Consider the following 23,489-nt stretch of genomic DNA (forward strand, 5'->3'; position numbering starts at 1 on the left):
ACAGCAACGTTGCAGGACCAAACAACAGTAATGTGGTAGCAGGCCGGGCCTTTAGCGTCTTTCACGAGGAAAAAAAATACTGAATTTATACGAAAAGCGTCTGTCATCCTGTCTGTTCCACCGACTCTTCATCACCTATCTGCCTGAAAACGCGAGAGCCAGGCAGCTCTTGCTTTTTGCTGACAATGATTATATGCCGCGATTTTGAACAAAAATCTTAAACTTAAACTAATGTATTGTGTTGTTGTAGCTGCTGTCTGTAGCAACATATATAGAAAAAAAAACACCAAATTTGGTGAGGAAAAATCACAGGGACAGTCTTCCCCCTGGAAAACAGCCTCCCTCTCCAGGAGTGAGAGTCAGACAGGGTCCACTATTTACTATGATTATGTGATGCCATTCAGGGCAAAAAACTTCTCTTTGTCACTTTCCACGATGCATGGTGGGTCAGGATCTCAATGACAACACTTTATAACAGCATCCATATGATTAGAAACAGTTTGCTGAGACATTTAACAGGTGGAGACACATTAGATAAACACATAGATCTCAACGGTATGATGTGTGCAGTCACACCTGTCTGGTACCGCCACGCCAGCATGCTGTATGAAGTGACACACTGCAGCGGCTTGGTTTGGCTCAGTGTGAACAAACAAAGGCGGCGTAGAGGCTAGCCTTTGTTTCTGCATTTTGGAGGAATCTCTGTCTGAAAAGGCCTCTTGACTATTTACTTACTGACTACAATATTAATGAGGTAATGATACAAACTCAGAGACATGTATTTATTCCATTAAAATATTCCTGTTCTTAGAGGAAACTAAGGTCCCAGAACACTGTTTGGAGCTAGAAAGGTGGCAGGGTCCGCCACATATAAACAAAGCAAAACAGAAGGTCAGTTTATTCAGTCATTAAAAACAACGAGAGTTTGTTTTTTTAGTTTGGTGTACTTTGGAAGAGTATTACAGCCAAGTTTTTTTTTTCATTATGCACTTCAAGAAAAAAGTTGTAATATCAAGGATAAAGTTGAATTACAATACAACATATCCCACGCGTCAGTATCCTTGCATTTGTCCATTACCAGCATTTTCGGCTTGCACAAATGCGTCCACCTCTTCCAGGCTTGTGTGGCTTTCCTTCTGAACAGTTGCAGTTTTCAGCACTAGTTCTTGTACTGACAACTACACCGTGTTTATGAGCTAAAAGACAAATCATTCATTCGTTTCTAAAGCCAAAGTACAGTTTGCACAATTTTCTTTCAGAACAAAAAGAGAGCGAGAGAACATAGAAGACGAAATAAGAACTTTATTAGATGGTGTTCAAATAATGTCTCCCTTTTCCTTCCACTCTGAACTGAACAGGAACTATTAAAGTTTAAAAATATACAAGAATAGGAGAATTGATGAGTAATAACAAGGTAAAAAGATGTCCTGAGAGATAGCTGAAGGACTCCAGCAACTTTAAAGCAGATTAAACTTCCACCTTGTCAGAAGCAAACTGTAGACTGGTGGCAGGTGTAATGATGGAGGTACATTTAACAAACTACCCATTAGACTCTTTGTTTCTTCATTTATTTATCAAGTACATTTCTCAGGGACAGCACATGTTAATGACAGCAATGTTATCTGTATAAAAACGGCATAAACCTTCTGTCCATCTGTTCCTCCCAGAGCTCTGAGGATGGAGACATCAGTGAAAGCAACTGAGGTGTTGGTACCGCCCCAGTCGGACATGGCTTCCTCCTCCTCCTCCTCCTCCTCTCCGGACACTGATTGTGAAGCTGCTCCTCCTGCAGACTGTGGCTCCTCCTCCATCAACCCGATAGAAGAGTTCAACAGGCGGCTGGAGGACATCATCAGCACCTACGGCTCTGCAGCCAGCGCGCTGGACAAACAGGTGACAGGGACCTCATTTACACATAAAAACAATATTTAAAATAATGCTTCACTTCTGTGGACATGTGGGAACGTAAACAATGCCTCATATGTGTGATGTGATCAGAGTCTGGTGGAGATGGAGTCAGAAAAGACAAAGAAGGAGGCAAAGGATGACATCGCAGTTGCCATGGAGAAAGGTGAGACAACGAGATGCTAATGTTTAAAAGAGAAATCATTTTTTGGACAGAAGTCATTCACCAGAACCTAAAGAACTGCGCATCATTTTAAATGTATCTTTCAGCAAAAGTATCAGTCGCATCAAACAACATGCTACCCGTGACATGTTATGCGCTATACAATATGATTACTCAATCACAGTGCACAATTGAAAAAAGACAGTCAAAAATGATCTGATGACATGAAAAGATGTAATTGTTGACAGGCAGCACTCATCAACAGTGTCAATAAACAAGGCTGAATGAGTCATTTTACTGTGATGTTACTCTGGGTACTCTGAGTGTATTACGATCTGAGTACTGTGCTCCACCACTGTTAATCTGTGATCAAATAAACTCGCTGCTCTTCTTCTTCGTCTGTGTCTCTGTACAGAAGAGTCTCTGATCATGCAGAGTCTGAAAAAGATCTCTTCTCCAGAAAAGAAACTGAAGGAGCTGGTCAGGAAACACGCTGAACTGGTGAGAATGTGTTTTCCCTCACATATGGAGACACTTACAGCTCTGACATTCACAGTGTGTCTGTGTCTGAGACGACATCTTTTACCCAGTTAATATGATATGTTAGTCATGTGATATCATTACAGACATAACAGGGCAGCAAAAACAAGCTGCTCATCTTCCACCTGTGTGTGTGCGTGTGTGTGTGTGTGTGTGTGTGTGTGCAGGCAGCCTTGCGGCACAGTGATGAGAAGAAGCTGTGTGTCCTGCAGCAACTGCAGGCTGAAAGTCAGCGCAGCATCGCAGCCCGCAGCAAACTGGAGACTCTGTGCAGAGAGCTGCAGGGATACTACGACACACTGAGGGTATGTAGGTGGAGCTGAAGGTGCCTTAGTAGCTACTGTATGTGCTGCGTAAAAATGTGTCAAATGAATTACATATTTGAGACAAATACTGGTCATTGACTTTTTACTTTTTCCATTAAGCCAATCTGTCACTTCAAAAATAAAGTGCAAAACAAAGTCAAAGCCACCGTTGGAACCCTTTATTTTTCACCACCCATTGGTCCCTCTCTGCCCCCCCTCCCCCCTTTCAGGGAGAGACCCTTCAGCGCTGCAGGGAGGATGAGGAGAAGAGGCAAGAGATGGCCGGCCACTTCCAGATGAAGCTGACAGAAATCCAGGCCCAGATCGAGCAGCACAGCGCCAGAAACGACAAGCTGTGCCACGAAAACACCAACCTGACCGACAAGCTGGAGGGTCTCATGAACCAGTGCGAGCTGAGGGAGGAGGTGAGAGGGGCAGAGGTCAAAGGTCAACAAGTCTTTACAGATCGTGAAAAGCCATACGTTTTAGAGTTCCACGTAACTTTTGGAGTTAAGAGGAGAGTTAAGAAGAGCTAATGGCAGCTACAGAAAAGAGAAGTCAACAGTTTCTCTGCTGACATGTTGCATACTTTTTGGGAGAATAAATTCAAAAGGTGGCCAATTTTTACATATAGCACCTTTAATTATTGTTACACAGATGCATGATTGCAACCGTTTCGATAAATCATTAATCAGATGTGAATAATTGCTGGTTCTCTTGGTCCGTGATAATAAACTGAATATTTTGGTTGGAAAAGTCAACTCATTTGAATATGTTAATGAGGGTATTAGGGTATTCCAAATGAATATTTTATTTTTTTAATTTTCGAAAACATCACAAACAATTTATTCATCAACAAAGCTGTCAGCAGAAGGATGGATGAAGAAAGCCACAGTTTGAGGCTGGGATTGTTTGTCTCTGCAGAGTTTGGAGAAGATCAACAACCGCCGCGACCTGCAGCAGAAACTGACCGACGCCAAACTGCAGCAGGCCAACGCTCTGCTGGCCGAGGCCGAGGAGAAACACAAGAGAGAGAAAGAATACGTGAGTTTGAGCTTAAAAACTATGAGATGTTTTTATTTTAGTCATCATACAGCCTGTGTAAAAATGACTCCAAATTATGAAGACTTGGTACAAAGAGCTGGATGTAAATTGACGATAATCTTCATTCAGATTACGTCCTCCACATTTTAGAATCAGGGCTGTCAATAGATTGAAATATTTAATCGCAGATAAAAAAAAAAGTGATGGAATCCATGCTCCACGTACGGACAGTTTCTGAATACTTTGGAATGTTGTTACACTGCAATGGATGGTGCCTATCACACCATCCCATGTGCAATGGCGGGACGTGTCGCCTGTATAAGACTTGGGAGGATGGTTTCTCATTTTTAAACCTTTCAGGATGATTTTGACATGTCTTCATGAAACACAGCAGTATGCCATAACTGTGTTCGTGTAGCAGTCATCATTTAATAGATCTTTTTTTTATCAGTTATTATCAATTAATAAATTTTTCCTATTTTTTTCTAATTTATTGCATTAGATTTCCTATTTTAGAATTCTGTTTTCAGCTTTTTGTTTACATCCTGCCATTGTCATGCCATGTCGTTTGATGTTTGATCTTTGATACATGTCATTGTTTTTATTTTATTTTATGAATATGCCTCAAAGGAACAGTTCACTTAAAAATGTCAATCCAGTAATTATCTCACATCTGGAGCTTCACAGCAAAACAGCGTTGCAGCATTCTCCTAAACACCTGAAGTAGCTGGTGACTCGTTTTGAAATGTTAAAAAACAACAACCAAGGAAACCCACTTCAGACGGGGTGCACGCAAAGCTGTATGGAGCCACTTTAGGTTTTTTAAATTTTAAAACAAGGCCCCAGCTATAATGAATGAATTCACATTTTTGAACCGCACTGTTCCTTTAAATCAATTAACTGTGATGTGACGTTTGAATTAGAGTCTTGACTTAAGGTTAATTAACATCCATTGAAAATGCAATTTGATTATTCTTTGTTTACACATGTTTATGCTTGTTTAACAGTAGTAGTTGTAGTCTTCTTTTTTTTTTCATTAACACACTAGTCCTGCTTTATTTGTGAAGGTCACCCAGATTGACTGTGTATTGTCTCTGTTGCCGTAGTTGCTTAGGGAGGCTATTGACAAAACAAAGAAATGCTTCGCTATGAAGGAGCAGGAGCTGGCCATGAAGAAGAAGGTAAAGAAACGTCTGTAATGTGTCTCTGTCTGTTCTCTTCTAACCAGTTACTGGTTCAGGCTGCTGAGTGGAAACTGCAGGCTCAGACACTCAGAGAGCAGGGGACTGTGATGCAGGCACAGGTGAATACTTCACTGACAAAACTAACATGCTGACAAGGAGGACAGGTAGCACACACCTGGTGACGGCGGCGCAGCGGCAGGGCTGAGGCGAACGTTAGCATGGTTAGCAGCGGCGGTAATACTGACGTTACTCACAAAACACGTGACCAAACTGCAGTAACGTACCAACTGGAAAGAGTTTGTAAAGTGTTCATATATTCAGTTCAAAGGAAAATGATATATTTTTGAAGATTCTGATTCAACATGATGTTTTAAATTGTGCTGGGAACAAACCTTGCATGGGAGAATACTGAATCTTGAATCCAATGATATATTATACTAATAATGATAATGATAATAACAGGTTTATTTCAAAACCAGAGTTACACTGTGCTTCACAACAAACAATAACCAAATAGAAAGTAATACAATTAAATACAAATAAATAACAATAGATGGTTAAAACCATAAAAATACCAAAGTAAAAAACGGCTGCATTTACATGGACTGGTGCAATGTCAAGAACATTCGAAATCATTAAAAAGAAGAAGGAAATGTAAAAAATATACTACCAACTGGCCAGCGATGTCACTCAGTGGCTAAGTTGCATTGTGGGTAATGTAGAGTCACTGCTTTTCAAACCCTGCCCCTACCCACAATGCAGATTAAGCAGGGTGCCATCACTGGAGGCAGTTTATCAGATTACATGCAGCTTCTTCTGGAGCCACAAAAAGGCTTCATGCCACTCTTCCTCTTTCTATCTTTCTTCTTCTTTTTTTTTTTTTTTTTTTACAATTGCAGTAGTAACCCCCAAGAACTGTTGACACACTTTAATGTGGAAAACGGATGGACGGTCTTTAAGTACACGAGTGAAATCCCTGAAATCACTGAGGGCAAGACACAGAAACAAGGAATTGGAATTGGAAGGAGACTTGACAACCTGTAGACGTTCTTGTTGAGGTTTGAACGAAAAAACGTTGCAGTTTCATGTTTTTATCTGTTAAAATTTAAAAAGATTTTAAAAAAAAAAGAAAAGGAGTCTTAATTTGCATCTTGACTCTTTATTTATTGAAAACTCGCTTCAAGGACTTGAGACTGGCTCTGAAACACACCAACTGATTATAAGTTCTTTCTCAGTCAGATAAAGAATGTAAACTGGTTTGAGCGTGTGATCGCTGTCCGTTCACCTCAGGATGAAGCAGCCTTGTATCCAGACTGAATGACTTGACTCACCAACCAAAAAGCAGCTATTTCCTCTTTTTCTTTCTGTAAAATGAGTTCATTTTTGTGATGACCGCTGAGGGTGAAGTGAATATTAGGCTGGACTCGCTCTTTTGTAACATTAATGCAAAATCCTGCAGGTATGAATGACGAATGGCCTCCAGCGGTGTGAAAGGCTCGTAATTAACGACGGGTGCAATTTGTAATTCATCACTTGGAGACCCTGTCATTACCCAGTGCCTTATGTTTCCCATGAGTCAGAGCCAAAACCATGTTCTGCTTCTCTGAATGTGTAATTATGTACTCGTCATGGCCTGTCATTTAGGAATTATAGTTTTGTCTCCTTGAACGATGACGTTTTTAAAGGATTTTTCAATAAATCCAGTACATAAAGAAGGAGAAGAAAAACCTCGTGAAAAGCAAGATTGATCAACTCAAAACAGCAAGTGTGCACAGAGGATATTCTGCTGTTATCTGAAATCCAGAAGGTTGATGTCCGTCTTGAATATTACCTTCATGTCTGTCTGTGTGTTCAGTCTGACTTTCTCGTCTTTTCGTCTGTTAACAGCTGACGCTGTACGGTCAGAAGTTCGACGAGTTTCAGGCGACTCTGGCGAAAAGCAATGAAATCTACACCCGCTTCAAAAAGGAGATGGATAATGTAGGTGGTGCCACTGACACTGTATACATGGTTATCAACCAGACCATGTTGACTGCATATTTTAGAGAAAACAACCCTCCAAATCCAAATATGTGACGTGAACATGGGAACAATGATTTAATGAAAAATGAAACAGACCTTTTATTATAATCATTTTTCAGTTTCATTTTCTATCAATTTGAGCAATTCATGTTTCCAGCTCCAGCAGCACGCGTTTGGTCTCACTTTGTAAATGTAAAAGGTTTTCTGATGTTGTCCGTGCGGTCATGTGATTATAAACTCTTCCCTGTCTTAGATGTCAGACAAGATGAAGAAAATGGATAAAGAGTCTAATCTGTGGAAGCAGAGGTTTGAGAACTGCAACAAGGCTCTGACGGACATGATGGAGGAGGTACGTTGACGGCTGTCGGCGGCTGAGTTAAGATTAACCTGCTTATACCGAACTGAAACAGCTTGACCCAGCAACACACTGAACGCACCACTGGACTGAACGGTGATGCAGTGGGCGAAGTGACAGAAATATTTTTTCAGCAAAATTAACAAAACGATTCCAGTTAGCAGTGATGTATAATTTCTACTACTTAAACTGAGTTGTTCATCCAAAATAGATTCAAGTTTAAAGCATCTGAATTTAATGTGACTGGGGGGGGTTTAGGTTAGGGTGGTATGGGGTATTTTAGTACGTGTTTTACAAAGGTTTGCTGATAACAATTGGATAAGATGTTTCTACAACCGTTTTTGAAACCTGCCCACTGAATGTAAAAATGTATGAGATATCATTTAGTTGTAGTGACAGAACAAGACACGGAAGCCCTGAGGGGTGAGTGAGAATCTTTTCTTTCTTCTCATCTATTTTAAAAGTGTGATCAAAATCATTTTCCCTCGTGTTTACAACTTGTGATCTGGTGAATTATTTGAAAAATAATTTTTTTGATGTGTGAAACTAAGCAAAGACATTTTTTTCTGTGTAAGTAAAAGTTCAAATCTGTGTGTGGTACTGGGGGAATTGTTTGGCGTGTTTTTTTATTTCCTTTTTTAACCTGCTTTCATAAATGAAAAAATGAAAAAATATTGAGAAACCCAGAAAGATTATCCCGGTAAAAACTTTCCACCAGATCGCAAGTCATACACACAGGAGAGAAAATTATTTAGATCAGACAGAAAATGGATCGACAGAAAGGAAAAATTCTCACTCACCTCTCAGGGCTTCTTTAATAAATTCATTGTGCGGGGTTATCTATTTCAACCAAGTCATATGAGAAAAAAAAAAAACAACAGTTTTTTGAAAAACTTGGTGGCAAAAGTTCTGATTTTAAGGCATGCACCTGAATGCACCAGCATAGTTATTCCTGTTTGTTGTTTTTGGAGAAGATGATAAATGTACATTATCGTGTTTGAAAGACAAATACCAACATTTGTCATACTCTTCTAGTTTTATTCTCATGTTCTCTGTCCCTCCTCCGTGTCTTCCAGAGAGCAGACAAAGCCAGAGAGTACGATCTGTTCGTCCTGAAGATTCAGAAGCTGGAGAAGTTGTGTAATATCCTCCAAAAGGAGAGGGTCGTCCTCTATGCCAAGATCAAGCAAGTCCGCACCGCCAACTCCAGCATCCCAGCAAAGGTGTTTGGCAGCTCTAACCCTGATGATGTCCCTGACGCTGAAGGTTCTGATAAGGGCCAGCTGACCCCTGGGGAGCTCCAGGAGATCCAGGAGGACGACCCGGTCCTAACAGAGGACATGAGCCGTCTGAGGGAGCAGCAGACCAAGCTGCAGGAGTTTGCCGACTCCTTGTTTGCTACCACCAGTGACAACGACGATGAAAAGGATAAGGATGATTTAGACACTGAAGAAGATTTGATGGCTTCTGCATTTGGCCAGTTCACAACCAAAACCAAGGTCAAGAAGGAGGTGGTTTCAGTCCCCGAGCAGGTTGTGGAAGTAAAATCAGAGGCAGCAGAACCAGTTCTCCCAAAGCCAGCCATGTCACCACCAGAAGTTCCAACACCTGTGGAGAACACTTCTGAAATGATGCCCGCAAACACAAAACAAGAAGCAGTGCAAGTTCATCCCCAGGTGGAGAAAAAAGAGGTGGAACCAGTGAAACCAGCTGAGGAGATCCAGCAGCAACCTGCTGAAGCAGCATCACAGCCTGAGAGAGTCGAGACCAGTCCACCAACCGACCTGAAGACAGAAGCAGCAGAGGCTGAGATATCGGTCAAGACCGGTGAGGTCAAACCAGTGATCCCAGTGGAAGAAGAGAAGGTCCAGGCTGAACCAGCACAAGCACCAGAAGAAGCTCCAACCAAGACAGAATCTGCAAACTCGCCTGAAACCACCGCCTCCTCCAATGCCAACTCTTCTAAGAAGCAAGCACCAAAGAAGAAGAAGAAGAGGACCGCCAAGAATGCGAGCTAAAGTTGAGGAGGCGCAGGAGGTGTGTGCGGTGTTATTTGAGAATAGTGCGTGTGGTTGTGTAGCTGAAACTATGTGGAGGTTTTTTTGCCTTTTGTAACGGTTTAAATCTTTAGTTTCTTCCAACTGGTGCAGCTGAAGTTTGCAGTATTGTTTCCTCAAGATTCGGCGTTACCAGATGAGGATGGACAAATAAAGCAACTGTATTTTCCAGTTTAAACTTCTGAATGAATACGGGGTTTGGTCTCAGGGTGGGAATGAAAAGCCTCCATGAAGTATATTAAGTCTAAATGAACGAGTAATAACACTAAAAGTTTCTGCCAGAAAACTCTTGTTTCAACAAAAGTGTCGTACTGAGTAAAAGTGTTCAAAATGCCGAAAAACTAGTCATTGGTTGTATCTATGGAGTCAAACCATGAAGCATTACAGTAACTCCAATAAAGAGGTTTTGACAATTTTACTTTTTTGGCAAGTGTTATTTTATTTTGATCATAAAGAATGATATAATATATGAACATGTTTCATACTGAGGACCCTTAATGATGCGCGATCTGATATGGCTTTGTTGTACATGATCAGTGTTGCTGCAGGACCATCACTGCAACCCAACAATCAAATTTTTGTAACCTCATAGCTCTATGACTCGGGGGGGGGAAAGACTTGCAAAACACACCTGGGAGAGGTAATCCTTCTACCATATGTAATCATGTGGAATTTGTTAATCATGTGTAAAACTGAGAGCATTTTATTACTCAGTTTCACAGATCACCCTCTCTGCTGGGAAAAAAAAAAAAAAATCTCCTGGGAAAAAAAAGATTCTTTCACTTGATTTCACACATGACAATAAAATGAAAATAAAATAAAGGAAATTGGAAGAACTTTTTTTTCTCTCCAAATCATAGATAAAGAATAACTTAGATCAGACTTAGAGAATGGATCACCAGAAAGAAAATCTATAGAAGATCTGTTACTGTCAAAAGCTTGGCAATATATTCCTGATAATCCAGTACAATATTATCTCCACTAGATGGAGCTGTTTGCACGTACAGGTGAATGGTTTTACACTTGTCTGTTATTACATTCAGACTGCAGTACAGTTGCACAGCCACTAGATGGAGACAGTATTCTTCATATCATATCTGTGCTATGTGATGCAGGTCCGGAGGTTTCCCATTGATTTTCAGGGAATTTCTGAACAATTTCAAGCTTTGTGGACACATTTAATGATGAATCAGCTTTATTTTTATCATTAACTTACAGCAACTTAAACAGCCACAATGGTAGTATTCACCCATATCCTCCTGACTACCAGGAAAAAAAATATTGTCCAATCACATTTTTTTTTTAATTCCCCAATCTTTGTAAGGTAATTAGAATACTGAAAACATTTTCTTTGAAAAAAAAGCTTTTATTTTTGCGATATCATATGTCCATGTTACGACCCTCTAGTAACAGTCCACTACAGTGGACATTGGAATGCCATACATGTGAAACTGAACCTTGATGGCAACCAAGGTGCTTCTGAGAATGACTCCCTTTCTTTTCATTCGAAACACATTACAAAGTGGAGGAAATAACTACAAATGTCCAATACAGAGGACATTTTTAAACACTTATATACTATGCTAAAATACAGTTAAAAAATTCAGACAATGTTTTAATGTGTTGTTAAGAGACTTATATAAAATATGCCAACAACATTTCAAGCCAAAATTTGCTCAATAAAAAGTATTATGTGCTTACTTTTCCTCTTCCCATAAAATGTGCTTGCCATTTTCCTAAATGAGGAAGAGAAAGGTACCAAAGCCCCACCCCTTCACATTTGGTATCACTGAAAAGCCCTAAATGTCCTCTGTAGATAGCAAAAGGAGTTAATTTAGTAGTATAAAGTGGGTGGGAGATATTCAGGTTTAGAAATGTCTTCCACAGAGGACAAATTTGAACTACTGGTAGTCAGGAGGATATTGTGAATATCTATACATTAACTTCCAAACACACACTCTATACTAATACCTCTATCTTGTTGGTTGAAAAAATGCATTGTGTTATTTTGTCGATCTTAATAAGAAGGCGGTTTAGCTGCTAGCGTATCCCATGACCTTCAACAGCAGGCGACATCTAGGCTGTTGTTATTTAATGCATATGCTCCAATTTTCATTTGAAGGTCTTCTCCGGATGACTGCTTCTGCTGATGAAGATCTTATGATATCATCAACGGCTCCACTACAGCTACTAAATGAACCTCAGATGAGGCGCATTTTCATACTTAGCACCTTGGTCAGGGAATAACTTGCAAAGAGATCTTAAATTAGACACATTTATCTGCATTGATGACTTTAACAACATCATTAGGATTGTGGTAAAGGTCTAAAAGCTAGATAATGCCTATAACCATGTATCACCGGCAGAACGCACCAAAGCACCCTACTGGTGCATCACACAGGTCTATTCAAATAAATAAAAAATAAAAAAACTGTGCTTGAAATAGTAATATTTGTCTGATATGTTTTTACCACTCAAAACTATAATTACCTCATTAATAACTCAAGATGTTTTGCAAACTTTTTTTTTTTTTTTTTTTTTACAAATTCCCAGAGCTCAACCTCAAACCATCAGTCCAAAACCCAAAGTCTCTTCAATTACAGTCATAAATGACAAGAAGAACAGCAGCAAAAACACACATTCAAGAAGCTGGAAACAGCAAATGCTTGTCACTTTAGCTTGAAAATTACTAAAATGGCTTAAAACAAAATCAGCGCTCCCGATTTCTTCAATGATGTGCTGTCTCAAAAGAGTTCATTCTGTAACTGTCTTTGCTGTTCCTTTAAACAAGGCAGCACCAGTCCTCTGAAAACAGCTGGATCTTCTGACAAGCACTTTCACCATGGCCACGCAGGGCTAACTCAAATGCACCACAGAACATTACAGTCTATTATTTTGTATTACATGTGCCTGCTTTTGACAGTCTCCTCGTTGTCTTCCGATCCCTGTCCTGTAGCCTACCTCTAGCTGAGCTGCTGGAGAGTGCCTTTTGTGATTTATAAGTTATGTGGATCGAACCAACGCGTGGACTTGTGTCTGCGCCAAAAATCGATTCAGTTAGCAGTGGATGGATTTGAGATACTGTTGTCGGTATTGGAACAATCCTAATTTTGATGAGATTCAAAATACATTTGCTGGATTCATATTTTTTCCTTTCTAAAATGTAGTATACAATTTTTTGGGAGTCAATAAACCTCTTTTCCACTGGTCATAGTTAACTCTTCAGGTGGAACACTGAGCTGTAACGTGTGTACAATTGAAATAACTATACTAAATAATGAATGTGTTATGCTGCCAGTCAAACTAATACAGAGGCACAATGTAGCTGTCCAAGAATGAATGTATTTACTGTGTATACAAAGTTATTTTTGCATTTCTAAATAGGTCAAACGTTCATTCAGAGCCTCTGGTGTGGTTTTTATTTCAGACGCTAAGCTGCAGATCTGATCCAGAGAGACTAAAATGAGTTTAACAGTGGGGAAATCTTTAATTTAACATTTTCTTCTTTCTTTCTTTTTTAATAACTGAGCGCAGTGTTTCAGAGGTTTGTCTCACGCAGGAGAAAATGAAGGGAGGAGTCTTTCAGACGTTTTGAGCGAGAAAAAGAAAGTATTGCAAGAAACAGTTGAGAGGAGAAGTACAAAGGCTTTTAAAAATGTAAGATAAGCGCCTAATAGAGGGAGGAGGAAAGGGGGACAGAGATATGAAAGGGGGATTTGATTCGAGGCAGAAGTGAGGAGTTTTTTAAAGTGTTTCGACCTTGTGACAGAAGATAAGAGTTGACTTAATGAGCCTGGGTGGATCTATGAGGCATCTAAGCAGAGGCACTCTGATTTCCATGTTAGAGGTTAGTTAAGGAATAATCTTAAATAAAATGTGTCATGTTGAGGTTCAAAGGTGCAATTTGTCAGAACTGGCATATTGTCAAATAAATACAGGGCAGCATATCAACAGTATAACCTGTAACAGCTGCTTTCTTTAGCTACTGTTAGCTAGTTAGCTCAGTTAGCCATGCAGCTAGTGGTCCAGCCTGGGAGCTTGGAGCACTGGGGGACTGTTGAACGGTTTTGTACTCCTTGCACAGAAGCTTTGGACTGAGACCAGCTCCGGATGCTAACTTCAGAGGAGAGAGGAAGCCGGACATCAGCAGCGGGTGAAAACAGCTTGTATAGTCCGATATTCTCATATCTTACTCTGTGAACTGGGATTTATTTGAGCCAAACCAGAAGTGGTGGTGGAAAGACAAACCAAAGCTGTTCTGGTCAGCTTGATTTAGTTTATGTCTAGTTTGAAGGAAGTGTGTTTCACGCTGAGTTAGCGAGGTGATTAAGATCGTAAAATAAACTTGAATGCGCGGTTGTATTTTTAGCTTGGCGAGGAAAATATGTGTTAAAGTATTTACTTTGTTGACATTTTGTGAATTTCTTTTTCTTAACTTGTTAAAAGTCCTTCCAACTTGTTTTATGCCGATTGCAGTACATATCTTAAAAATACCACTTTAACCTTAAATCTGTGACAGACTTTCTTGTAACCGGATGCCACATTCTTGTAAATGTAGCCATTGGACATTATCTATCAAAACTCTCAATCGCAGTTTGGTGAACTAAAAAAACAACTTTTGCAGCAGTTACAGCTGCAGCTCATTTGAAGACCGATTATTCAGATACACAGAGTGGTTTCAGCTTCAAAAACGGCTGGTGGGAAATGTAAAACATTCCTGAATTTCAAACACACTCCTGCCTATCTGCAGGCAACATGCATGACGCCTGCCTCCATGCAGGAGGAACATTTCTTCGGTGCATGTGATTAAACCAAGCTGGGCTGCATTTTTCGCTGTCATGAGCCTGAAACATGTGCACGTGGGAAATTACAGAGACAGAGGGAGACATTAATGTTCTACCTGCTAACCTCTCTTTAATCCACCCGGGCATCAAAGTCTTACACTGACACACACATTTACGCTCGTCTGCTGGTGGAGGCCGCCATCGACAAACTGTCCTCTATCCCTAAAAATAAGCCGCTTTAATAAACCCAGTGCACCAAAACACCTCGTCTGAGCACTCCTACTCAACCAGGGATAACTTGCTGGAAGTTAAATCACTGTGCAAAATTAGTGCTATCAGAAATATTGACTATCAATACATACCAATTTAGAATATTTGAAATGGTTTCCACTCATTTCCTGCTATATGGATTTACCAATACAACAGACACATACATTACTCTAAAGGCCTAATCCAAAGACAAACCTGAAGTGGCACTTACCTCTGCCAAGGTCCACCAAGTCCCATTTATCACAATCACATTTTGCTCACGCATAGATACCAGCCACCAAAATATGCAACAATTGTTTTCATCGAGATTCCATGCATAAATCCCTGAGACATTGCGCAACATGTTGAAAAATGATCTCACTTGCAATGTTCGATGTCCTTCATCCAAGTTTGGTGGAAATCTGTTAATTGACTTTTGTGTAATCTTGCTGACGAACCCACAAGCAAACTCGTTGGCGGAAGGTAGAATTTAGTGAAGATGTAGTATCAATAAACAAAGTCCAGCATCACGACAAGACTGGTGTAAATAAACTGCTCGTTTACAAAGACTCTATGTCATGAGGGGGAGGGGACTAGAGTGGAGAAAAGTAAGATAGCTGCCAAGCCAGAGACCACTGTTCAAGATGGCTATTATAAGCGTGAAACCATTGGATTACTTTGACAAAACGTCCGGACATTTCCAGCTTTGTGTGTAGGGACAAAACCAGGTACTTGAAGGAAGATAGCTGCCAGGTTAGAGACCACTGTCTGAGATTATGTTTCAACATTTGTAAGTGTGAAACCTGGAGGATGTTTTCAAGAGATGTCTGGAGATTTCCAGCCTTGTTTGTGGCGACAATATCAGGGAAGCTGCAACATGATCTGGTGCCTCAATCTGACCAGAAAACACTGTCTGAGGTGGTCTTATTGCCTTGTAAGCGTGAAACCACTGGATATTTAAGTGAGACGTCAGAGCATTTCCATCCATGTTTGTATGTAAATTAAGATGGCTGCCAAGACAACGTTTTCAACATTTGGAAGCATGACACCACTGGATGTTTTTAACTGAACATCAGCACATTTCCAGCCGTACCTGTGGGGTCAAAACTAAGCAAGCTAAATTTACCTGGTGCCTGAACGTAACAAGTGAGATGGCTGCCAAGGCAGAGACCACAGTCCAAGACCATGAGCACAGTGTTGTCATGAAAATGAAAACTAAACGTTATGAAAGGTGAAGTTTTTCAAAATATCTGGGATTTTCAGAAACGTGCAATGCCAACAATTATTCTTGCCACTGGGTTTAACTAAGAATTGAGTCAAACCAACATTTAGACAATTAAACATCTCTGTGTTGAACTACTTTTAAACATGTTATAGAGGTCAGGAATTGTAGATCTAAAGGGAAGAAGCAATGAATGATATCAGAGCAGTGAATCAGGGCCTCGTGGATGACTCAGTGCCAGCTTCCATCCTGAGAGCTCAGAGCTCAACTACAGTTCCAGCATAAACAGACTTCAGGGTGTTTCTCTCTCTGACTGCTCCCTTTGTTTATTAAAAATCATCATGAGTGCTTCCACCCAATAAAATCAACTCGAGGCATTCAGACCGCCTTCCCAAAATATCCTCACATCATGAGAATGTCCTGCACTTTTGAGGTCCAACGCTCTACTTGTGACAAAGCAGCCGTTTCACGTGCTTCACATTCATTAATCTTTCTTCCATCCTGCGTGTTACTGTACAGCAGCACGATCCGTGGATGAGAGCGGAGCTGTGTGCGGAAGATTAGCTGGTGTTACACACACATTCACCTCTGTCAGACTCATGTTGCTGTCTGACAGCTGCTACACGTCAGAATCCATCTCACACCGGGGGAGTTATGTGTGAGTGAGTTCCTCCATCTCCCTGAGGACCAGAATGAGCCTTAAACTGAAACTGACAGCACTTTTCGGAGAATGTAGCTATTCAATATATTTGTCTTGCTGATTACTTTTTTTAAAGGAACATAACTGTTGCCGGGATTATGCTCTTGCAGGTCAGGAGGAGGTGGTCTCACCTGTGGTTCAGTGTACTGTCCAGTTTGTCAGGGTTTGGGTCTTTGTTATATTCCTGTGTTTGTGAATATCTGCCGTCCCTGTTGTTATTGATGCACTGTGTAATGGTGTTCTATTGAGCGTCACACAGCTCAGTGCACAGCCAATCATGTGCGTCAGGACTGATGGAGACACTGTCGGCTGGATGCTGCTGCTCGTAATGAACACGACTGTGGACAAAGACACACATACTGTACATACACAGTGTATGTGAGATGGGCTTTGCACTACAGGAACAAATACAGGATAAGAGTCATGTAGCCTACACACAGATAGTGATTTCTTTTGATTTTCTTAAAACAAGAGATTTTTATTCTTTGAAATGATCATGAATTGATTTGACCACTGACTGTGGTTGTGATTTCTTCCTGTCAGACCTTCAGTGCAGTCTGACATGCACCATTTGTCCACTTTAGTGTCAGACAAAAGGACTGGATGGGAAATAATGTGACCTCCTGGAAATGTATGTCAAGTCATATGTAAAAGTCTGTCCCAGTCTAGCCCAAAGTAAATTCAAAGTTGTTGTTGAACCATTTTCAGAGGATCTTTAAACACTTCTGTCATTGAACAGTAGGAGTTTGAATTGTTCATTTATTTTCATCTGAATTTTTTATGCGAGGAATCAGTCCTGCTGACAACCTGAAACTGCTCCTTTTACCTGGAAAAACAATGTGTCCCCATCATATTGTCTTATATTCCAAAAAATGACATACACTTAATGAATTAGTGAAACGTCCATAATGCCCGCGGGCTTTTGTTCATGTTTATTGAGTTAGCCAGCTAGCTCGCTGGTTCGCTAGCCTGGCAGCCGGCAGCTAGCGGGCTAATTATCCGGCTGTTTTGATTCGAGCCGATTCGCTGGGTGCACGCGAGCTAACTAACAGGCTAGTTCAACGGTCGTTGCTTTGCTAACTTACATGTATTCTAGCAATGCAACTAGCCTGTTACTTAGCTCGCGCGCACCCAGCGCCAGCTGGTGGTTTACATGAAGCGACGACCGTTGAACTAGCCTGTTAGCTAGCTCGCGCGCACCCAGCGAATCGGCTAACGTTAGCTGGCGGTTTACATGTATGCTAGCAAAGAAACAACCGTTGAGGTAGCCTGTTAGTTAGCTCGCGCGTACCCAGCAAACCGGCTAGCTGGCTAAGTACCGGGCTGGCGAGCAAACCAGCCGGATAATTATCGCGCTAGCATAAACATCCCAAGTGCTGGGTCAACTGATGTTTGTTGGGTTGATGGATTTTAACCATAGACTGTAGATAACCCAACTGTATTTAACCCAATGCATGGGTTGCACAAAATAACCCAAATAATAACCCAAAACCCATATAATGACCCAAAATGGGTTACACATTTCATAACCCAGCAGTTGGGTTGATGAAATAACCCAGCATTTTTTAGGGTGTATAATTAAACTTGTTAAAATTAACATTTTGGTGTTATTTCGTTTTTAAAAAAATATTATGACACGATGAATGCATTTATCACTCAATTGAGTATTTACATGAAAGATTATAAAGTTTATAATCTACGACCGTAGTAGTTTTGGAATTCCGGCCCTTCACTAGAACGGCCAAGACTAATTTTTGACAGTTTTCAAATTTTTAGCTATGTTGTTGAATGAATACTACTGTTACATGACTTTTACTAAAAGTTTCTGTATTTTAATTTAAAAAAGTTTTTAATAAAAATTACACAAAAGACAATGATGTTATACCTCTTCCGGCCATTTCACGGGGCTTCATTGATACATTTTTCGCGCGGTTTGCATTCCTTTGTCTCTCTTGTCTCCAACTTCAGCGGTCTCCAGCTGTGCTTCCTTACGAATTAATTTGTTGATTGTTATCTACCTTTTATTTTTGCTAAATTGTTGTTGATATATCTGCCATGGAGTTGAGCCTGCAAAACATGTCAAAAAACGAAAGAATGAAGAGGAATCTAAATTCTGCCGAAGCCCTGAAGATGTATCAGGACTTGGAAAGTGGTGATTCTGATGGAGGGCATCCATCAGAGTTTGGAGAGGACAGCCACCTTTCCTGGGTAGGCCTACATGAAAACACCTCTTCAGAGAGTGACAGAGTCTCTACCGAGGAAAAACGCTCAAGGTAAGCTCCGCTGACCTAAGTTATAGCCTGGGCGATTACTTTGATGCTCATATTTTATTATTACCATTATTATTATTATTATTATTATTGTTGTTATTATTATTATTATTATTATTATTAGGCTATTATTATGCTATTACTGTTGTTCTAGGCCTCCCGGACCCAGCTCTTGAGCCCACTGGACTGCTCAGCCCGCCATTGCTCTCATCTCAGCCGGAGGAGGCTGTGGAAAAGGGGAAGGATGGGACGGTGTGGATGGTCCTTCATCCAGATGGACGTCCAGGTAGAAGGCAGAGCCAAAATGTCCTGACCGAAGCTGCTGGCCCCACAGCGCACGCTAAGCGCAATGTTGAGGATGCGCTCACCGCCTTTCTCCGTGTGTTCGACGATGGCATGCTGAAGCACATCAGGGACTGCACTGTGGCTGAGGCTCATCGGAAGAACGGTGATAGCTCGTGGGACCTGACAGTAGCTGAACTGAAAGCCTTCATAGCGCTCTTATATGTCCATGGCGCACAGTGCGCAAAAAACATTGAGCTCAGCAGTCTGTGGTCGGAGGAATGGGGCATCCCGTTTTTCCCACAAACGATGTCGAGAAATCGCTTTAGGGACATTATGAGGTTCTTGCGATTTGACAGAAAGGAAACCCGACGTGCGCGTCTGCAGGACGATAAGTTTGCCCTGGTCCGGGCCACTTGGGACAGGTTCATACAGAACAGCATAGCCTGTTACAAACCTGGGGCCAACATCACTATTGATGAGCAGCTGTTCCCCACAAAAGCCCGCTGCAGGTTTACTCAATATATGGGGAATAAGCCCGATAAATTCGGCATAAAATTTTGGTTGGCTGCAGATGTCGAATCTAAATACATGGTGAATGGGTCTCCATATCTGGGGAAGGAGGAGACGCGGAGCCCAGGTCAACTCGTGGGAGAGAGTGTGGTGATGAAACTGGCGGAGCCATTCTTGGGGAAGGGAAGAAATATCACCACGGACAATTTCTTTACGTCCCTAAAACTGGCCACCGCCTTACAGGCAAAGAAGACCAGCCTGGTTGGCACTTTGGGCAGGCAGAAACGGGAGTTGCCCCCCTCCATGAAACAGCCTGCAGAGCTGTTCAGCACGAAGGTGCTGATGTGTGCTGATGCGACTCTGACGGTTTACCAGGCAAAGCAGAAGAAGAACGTCTGCATCCTGAGCACCGTGCACACAGGTGTGGGCACTTTCAGTGGGGCGAAGGCAAACCCAGAGGCGGTCACGTACTATAACAACCGCAAGTACCGCGTGGACGTCCTGGACCAGATGGCGAGGGCGTACTCCGTCAAAGGCGGGTACGCGAAGATGGCCAGTGGCGGTGTTTTACAACATCCTTGACCTGGCTGGTATAAATTCCCACATCTTGTTCAAGGAGTGCACAAGCAGCAGGATAGCCCAGAGGAAGTTCCTTCAGCAGCTGGCAGAGGAGCTGAGGGCCGAATTCATGGAGGGGAAAGGTGCCGCGCGGCAGGCGGCAGAAGGTGGGCGGCAGAGAAAACAACCACCGCAGCAGCAGCAGACACAGCAGCAGACACCAAAACGGAGGCAGTGCCAGGTCCGAAAGCGCTGCAAACAAAATAAAACATCTGACACTTGCAGCCAATGCCACAAACCCGTGTGTGGAAGTTGTGCGAGGAGAGCGGAGGTAATCTGCATGTCTTGTGACTGATCACAGTTTGTGATTGTTGAGTGTCGGTACGTAATGTAATTAGTTTATAAAATCTGTATCATATAATTGGATGTTGTTTTATTGTTCTATTGAGTAAAGTTCTTTCTTGGATCTTTTTACTTTTGTTCTTGTTTTAGATCAGCTCGTTTCCAGCTTTTTCGATTATTATTATTTTTTATTAGGCTATATAATATTAAGAGTTAAAATAAAATGTTTCGTTTATCATATAATAAGAAGTGTTAAAATAAAATGTTTCATAATCAAATTAGATACTTTTAATTGTTAATTTCCTTGTTCCGAGTTTTCTGTATTGTACTGTACCGTACGGCACTGTTTAATTGTGTGTAAATATATGCAATAATTACTATGTTTCGTGTTCAATGTATAATTAAACTTGTTAAAATGTACATTTTGATGTTGTTTCGTTCTTTAAAAAGATTACCATGACACAATGAATTCATTCATCAATCAATTGGGTATTTACATAAGAGATTATTGAGTTTAAAATCTAGCGGTCAAAATGACCGCTAGCGGCCGTTCTAGTAGTTTCGGAAAGCCGGCCGTTCTAGTGTTAAGGGTCATTTTCAAATTTTTCCAGCACCATATCGCTGGGGTAAAATACACGATCTACAGGAATATATACACTCATTTTTATTTTGTTTTACTTTTTATCACAATTATGTACATTGTGTTATGCTGTAAACTTCTAAAATTATGTTTCATAATAGCAAAAAGTTTAGAAATTAAAGGAGAACACAAAGTTTTATCCAAAAAAATGGAAGCCACTTGGCGTTCTTCAGACACACTCGCACCGAGACAAAGAGACCTGAGAGCACCCTGTAATTTCCTTTTTTGACATAAATTTGTATGTTTCAAAATGCATTGTTGGGAGTAACGCATTACAAAAGTAATGCAATTACTGTAATGCAATATTTTTTGCTGTAACGCAGTAATGTAAGGCATTACAAAAAAAATATTTTACTTGGTACAAATCCCAGTAACGCATGTTACAATGCATTTTAAACCCGAAATTAAGTGGTGTGTTGTTTTTATACAAATTCGCCAACAGCTTCCTGTTAGTGCTGGAGAACTATTGATTGAGGAGAAGACGACTGCAGCAGCAGACAAGTTGGACTCTACACTCGCAAGATGGACATACGCTCATTATTTTCAGTTCCTCAGAGACAAGGATGTGAAGAACATTATAGCAACGTGCACTTTGTGTGCAAAACCAAAAGATCTCTCTACCTCGCAAAACAACACAAGTAATTTAACGAAACATCTAGAGCGGTGCCACACTAACATTAAGCTAGTAACCAAAAGAAAGCAAATTGAAGATGAGAGCGGAGAAAAAACTAAGCACCAAAAACATTCTCCCGTTCTGCAATGCTTGAACCACAAGAAGTGAGGAGACTGTGGCAGAGTATGTTGTCGAAGATATGCTGCCACTTTCAACAGTGGATTCTCCGTCTTTTAGAAAAATTGTGAGCAAGATCCCCGTCCAGGCTAGCAATGACAAGGTAAGCTATCATTGCCTCAACAGGTTAGTGCTGCTGGGCTACTGACTATAATATATCAGCCAATAGAACAGCGACATAACGTCAATCTGTTTCATGTCAGTCTGTATCCAGATAAAACATACAAAAACTTCATAAACATTAGCTAAAGGGCCTTACAATGTAGGCTAATCTTACTTTATTAGAAGTAAGTCATGAAAATGGGAGAAAAGTGAACATTTCCTTTTCACACTTAAAGCTCTTACGTATGTTAGTGCCTGGTGTGACGTTACAGAGACAAACTGAACAGTCAGTTTCTGACTCTGGCACTTTCAGCTCTGGTGCATCAAATTCCACCTTCTCTTCAGCCATCCTTCTCTATTGCTACCAGTCTGCATGTGTAACGACACACGGACAATCAGGCGCTAACTTAACGAGGTCACTTAACGTGATTAATGGTGTGTTTAATTATTATTTAGCGTGTTATGGTTTAGCTAACGTTAGCGGTTAACATAAAGCGTTAACGTGCAGTGTTGGCCTAAGTTACTCAAAAAGTCTTAATTTACATTTCTTGTGACTGGAGAGCGCAGACTCTCCCATTGCACACATCCGCAAATCTTTTTCGCAGACCTTGCATGACGCCACTCTTTGATTCGGTCCTTATCTTAACCATAGTTTGTAGTTATCATTTTCAAGCCAACGCTTGTTAAAACAACAGCCTCCCGGCATTTTGTCATCTCCTGCTGTCGCTCTTCGAAAGGGGCGGGGTCACACACAGACCGGCAGGTCGCGGAGAGGAGCAGAGAGGCTCAGCGGAGCCCAGGAGGAAACATCTCCACATACGGTTCTCTTACTGATTTGACTTCTCCTTGTTATAAGCAAACTATCCAGTCTGATCCCAATTTTGTGAAAGACGTAGAGTATATGACATTAGCATAGACATAATGTCAAGCACTTTCAAGCACTTAAACTAAAATCCAAGCACTTTTCAGACCTTGAAAACACAACATTGAAATTCAAGCACTTTCACGGATTTCAAGCACCCGTACGAACCCTGCTGAATCCTGTTCAATCAGAATCTTGATTTGCCACACCTGTCAGGTGGATGGCTTATCTTATTGGATTTTAACAAATGTGCGCTCAACATCAGAAAGAAGTAATTATTTTGTATACATAAAAAAGAAAAATATTGTAAAATTGTTTACTTCAACTTGTGAGAGAAATGGGAGCAAAAAACAAAGTGTTGCATTTATATTTTTGTATATTTAATGCAGTATTTACAGTTTGTTTCGGATGCCCCCAAATTACCTGAAAACTTGCACGTTTGAAGCTTGTATTCAATAAACTTGGTGTACTGTGACAACCTCACTGTCTCTGTGTCCTGTATTAGACTTTCACAGCCTCCTCATACTCTGCAATATGAAATACCGTATTGACCCGAATATAGGACGACCCTGATTATAAGACGACCCCTCTTTTCAAGAA

The 23,489-nt window shown here is 40.9% G+C and overlaps 1 protein-coding gene across 2 annotated transcripts in view; it reads left to right on the forward strand.

Annotated features, from left to right (window-relative positions):
• The window catches only part of LOC115574575 (beta-taxilin-like), an 11,822-nt gene extending 1,829 nt beyond the window's left edge, over positions 1–9,993 (forward strand). The window contains exons 2-11 of one of the 2 annotated variants that reach the window (XM_030406200.1): positions 1,668–1,893; positions 1,999–2,071; positions 2,484–2,569; positions 2,776–2,913; positions 3,144–3,338; positions 3,838–3,957; positions 5,186–5,260; positions 7,029–7,121; positions 7,417–7,512; positions 8,595–9,993. In XM_030406200.1, the coding sequence (XP_030262060.1) occupies positions 1,678–1,893; positions 1,999–2,071; positions 2,484–2,569; positions 2,776–2,913; positions 3,144–3,338; positions 3,838–3,957; positions 5,186–5,260; positions 7,029–7,121; positions 7,417–7,512; positions 8,595–9,536 (2,034 nt within the window). In that variant the 5' untranslated portion in view covers positions 1,668–1,677 and the 3' untranslated portion in view covers positions 9,537–9,993. Of the gene's footprint in view, positions 1–1,667; positions 1,894–1,998; positions 2,072–2,483; positions 2,570–2,775; positions 2,914–3,143; positions 3,339–3,837; positions 3,958–5,063; positions 5,139–5,185; positions 5,261–7,028; positions 7,122–7,416; positions 7,513–8,594 lie in introns of both variants that reach the window. The other variant, XM_030406198.1, reaches the window with a different exon arrangement.
• Positions 9,994–23,489: the final 13,496 nt, after the last annotated feature.

Source organism: Sparus aurata, chromosome 22 (assembly GCF_900880675.1).
Source record: "Sparus aurata chromosome 22, fSpaAur1.1, whole genome shotgun sequence".
Classification (NCBI taxonomy): Eukaryota; Metazoa; Chordata; class Actinopteri; order Spariformes; family Sparidae; genus Sparus; species Sparus aurata.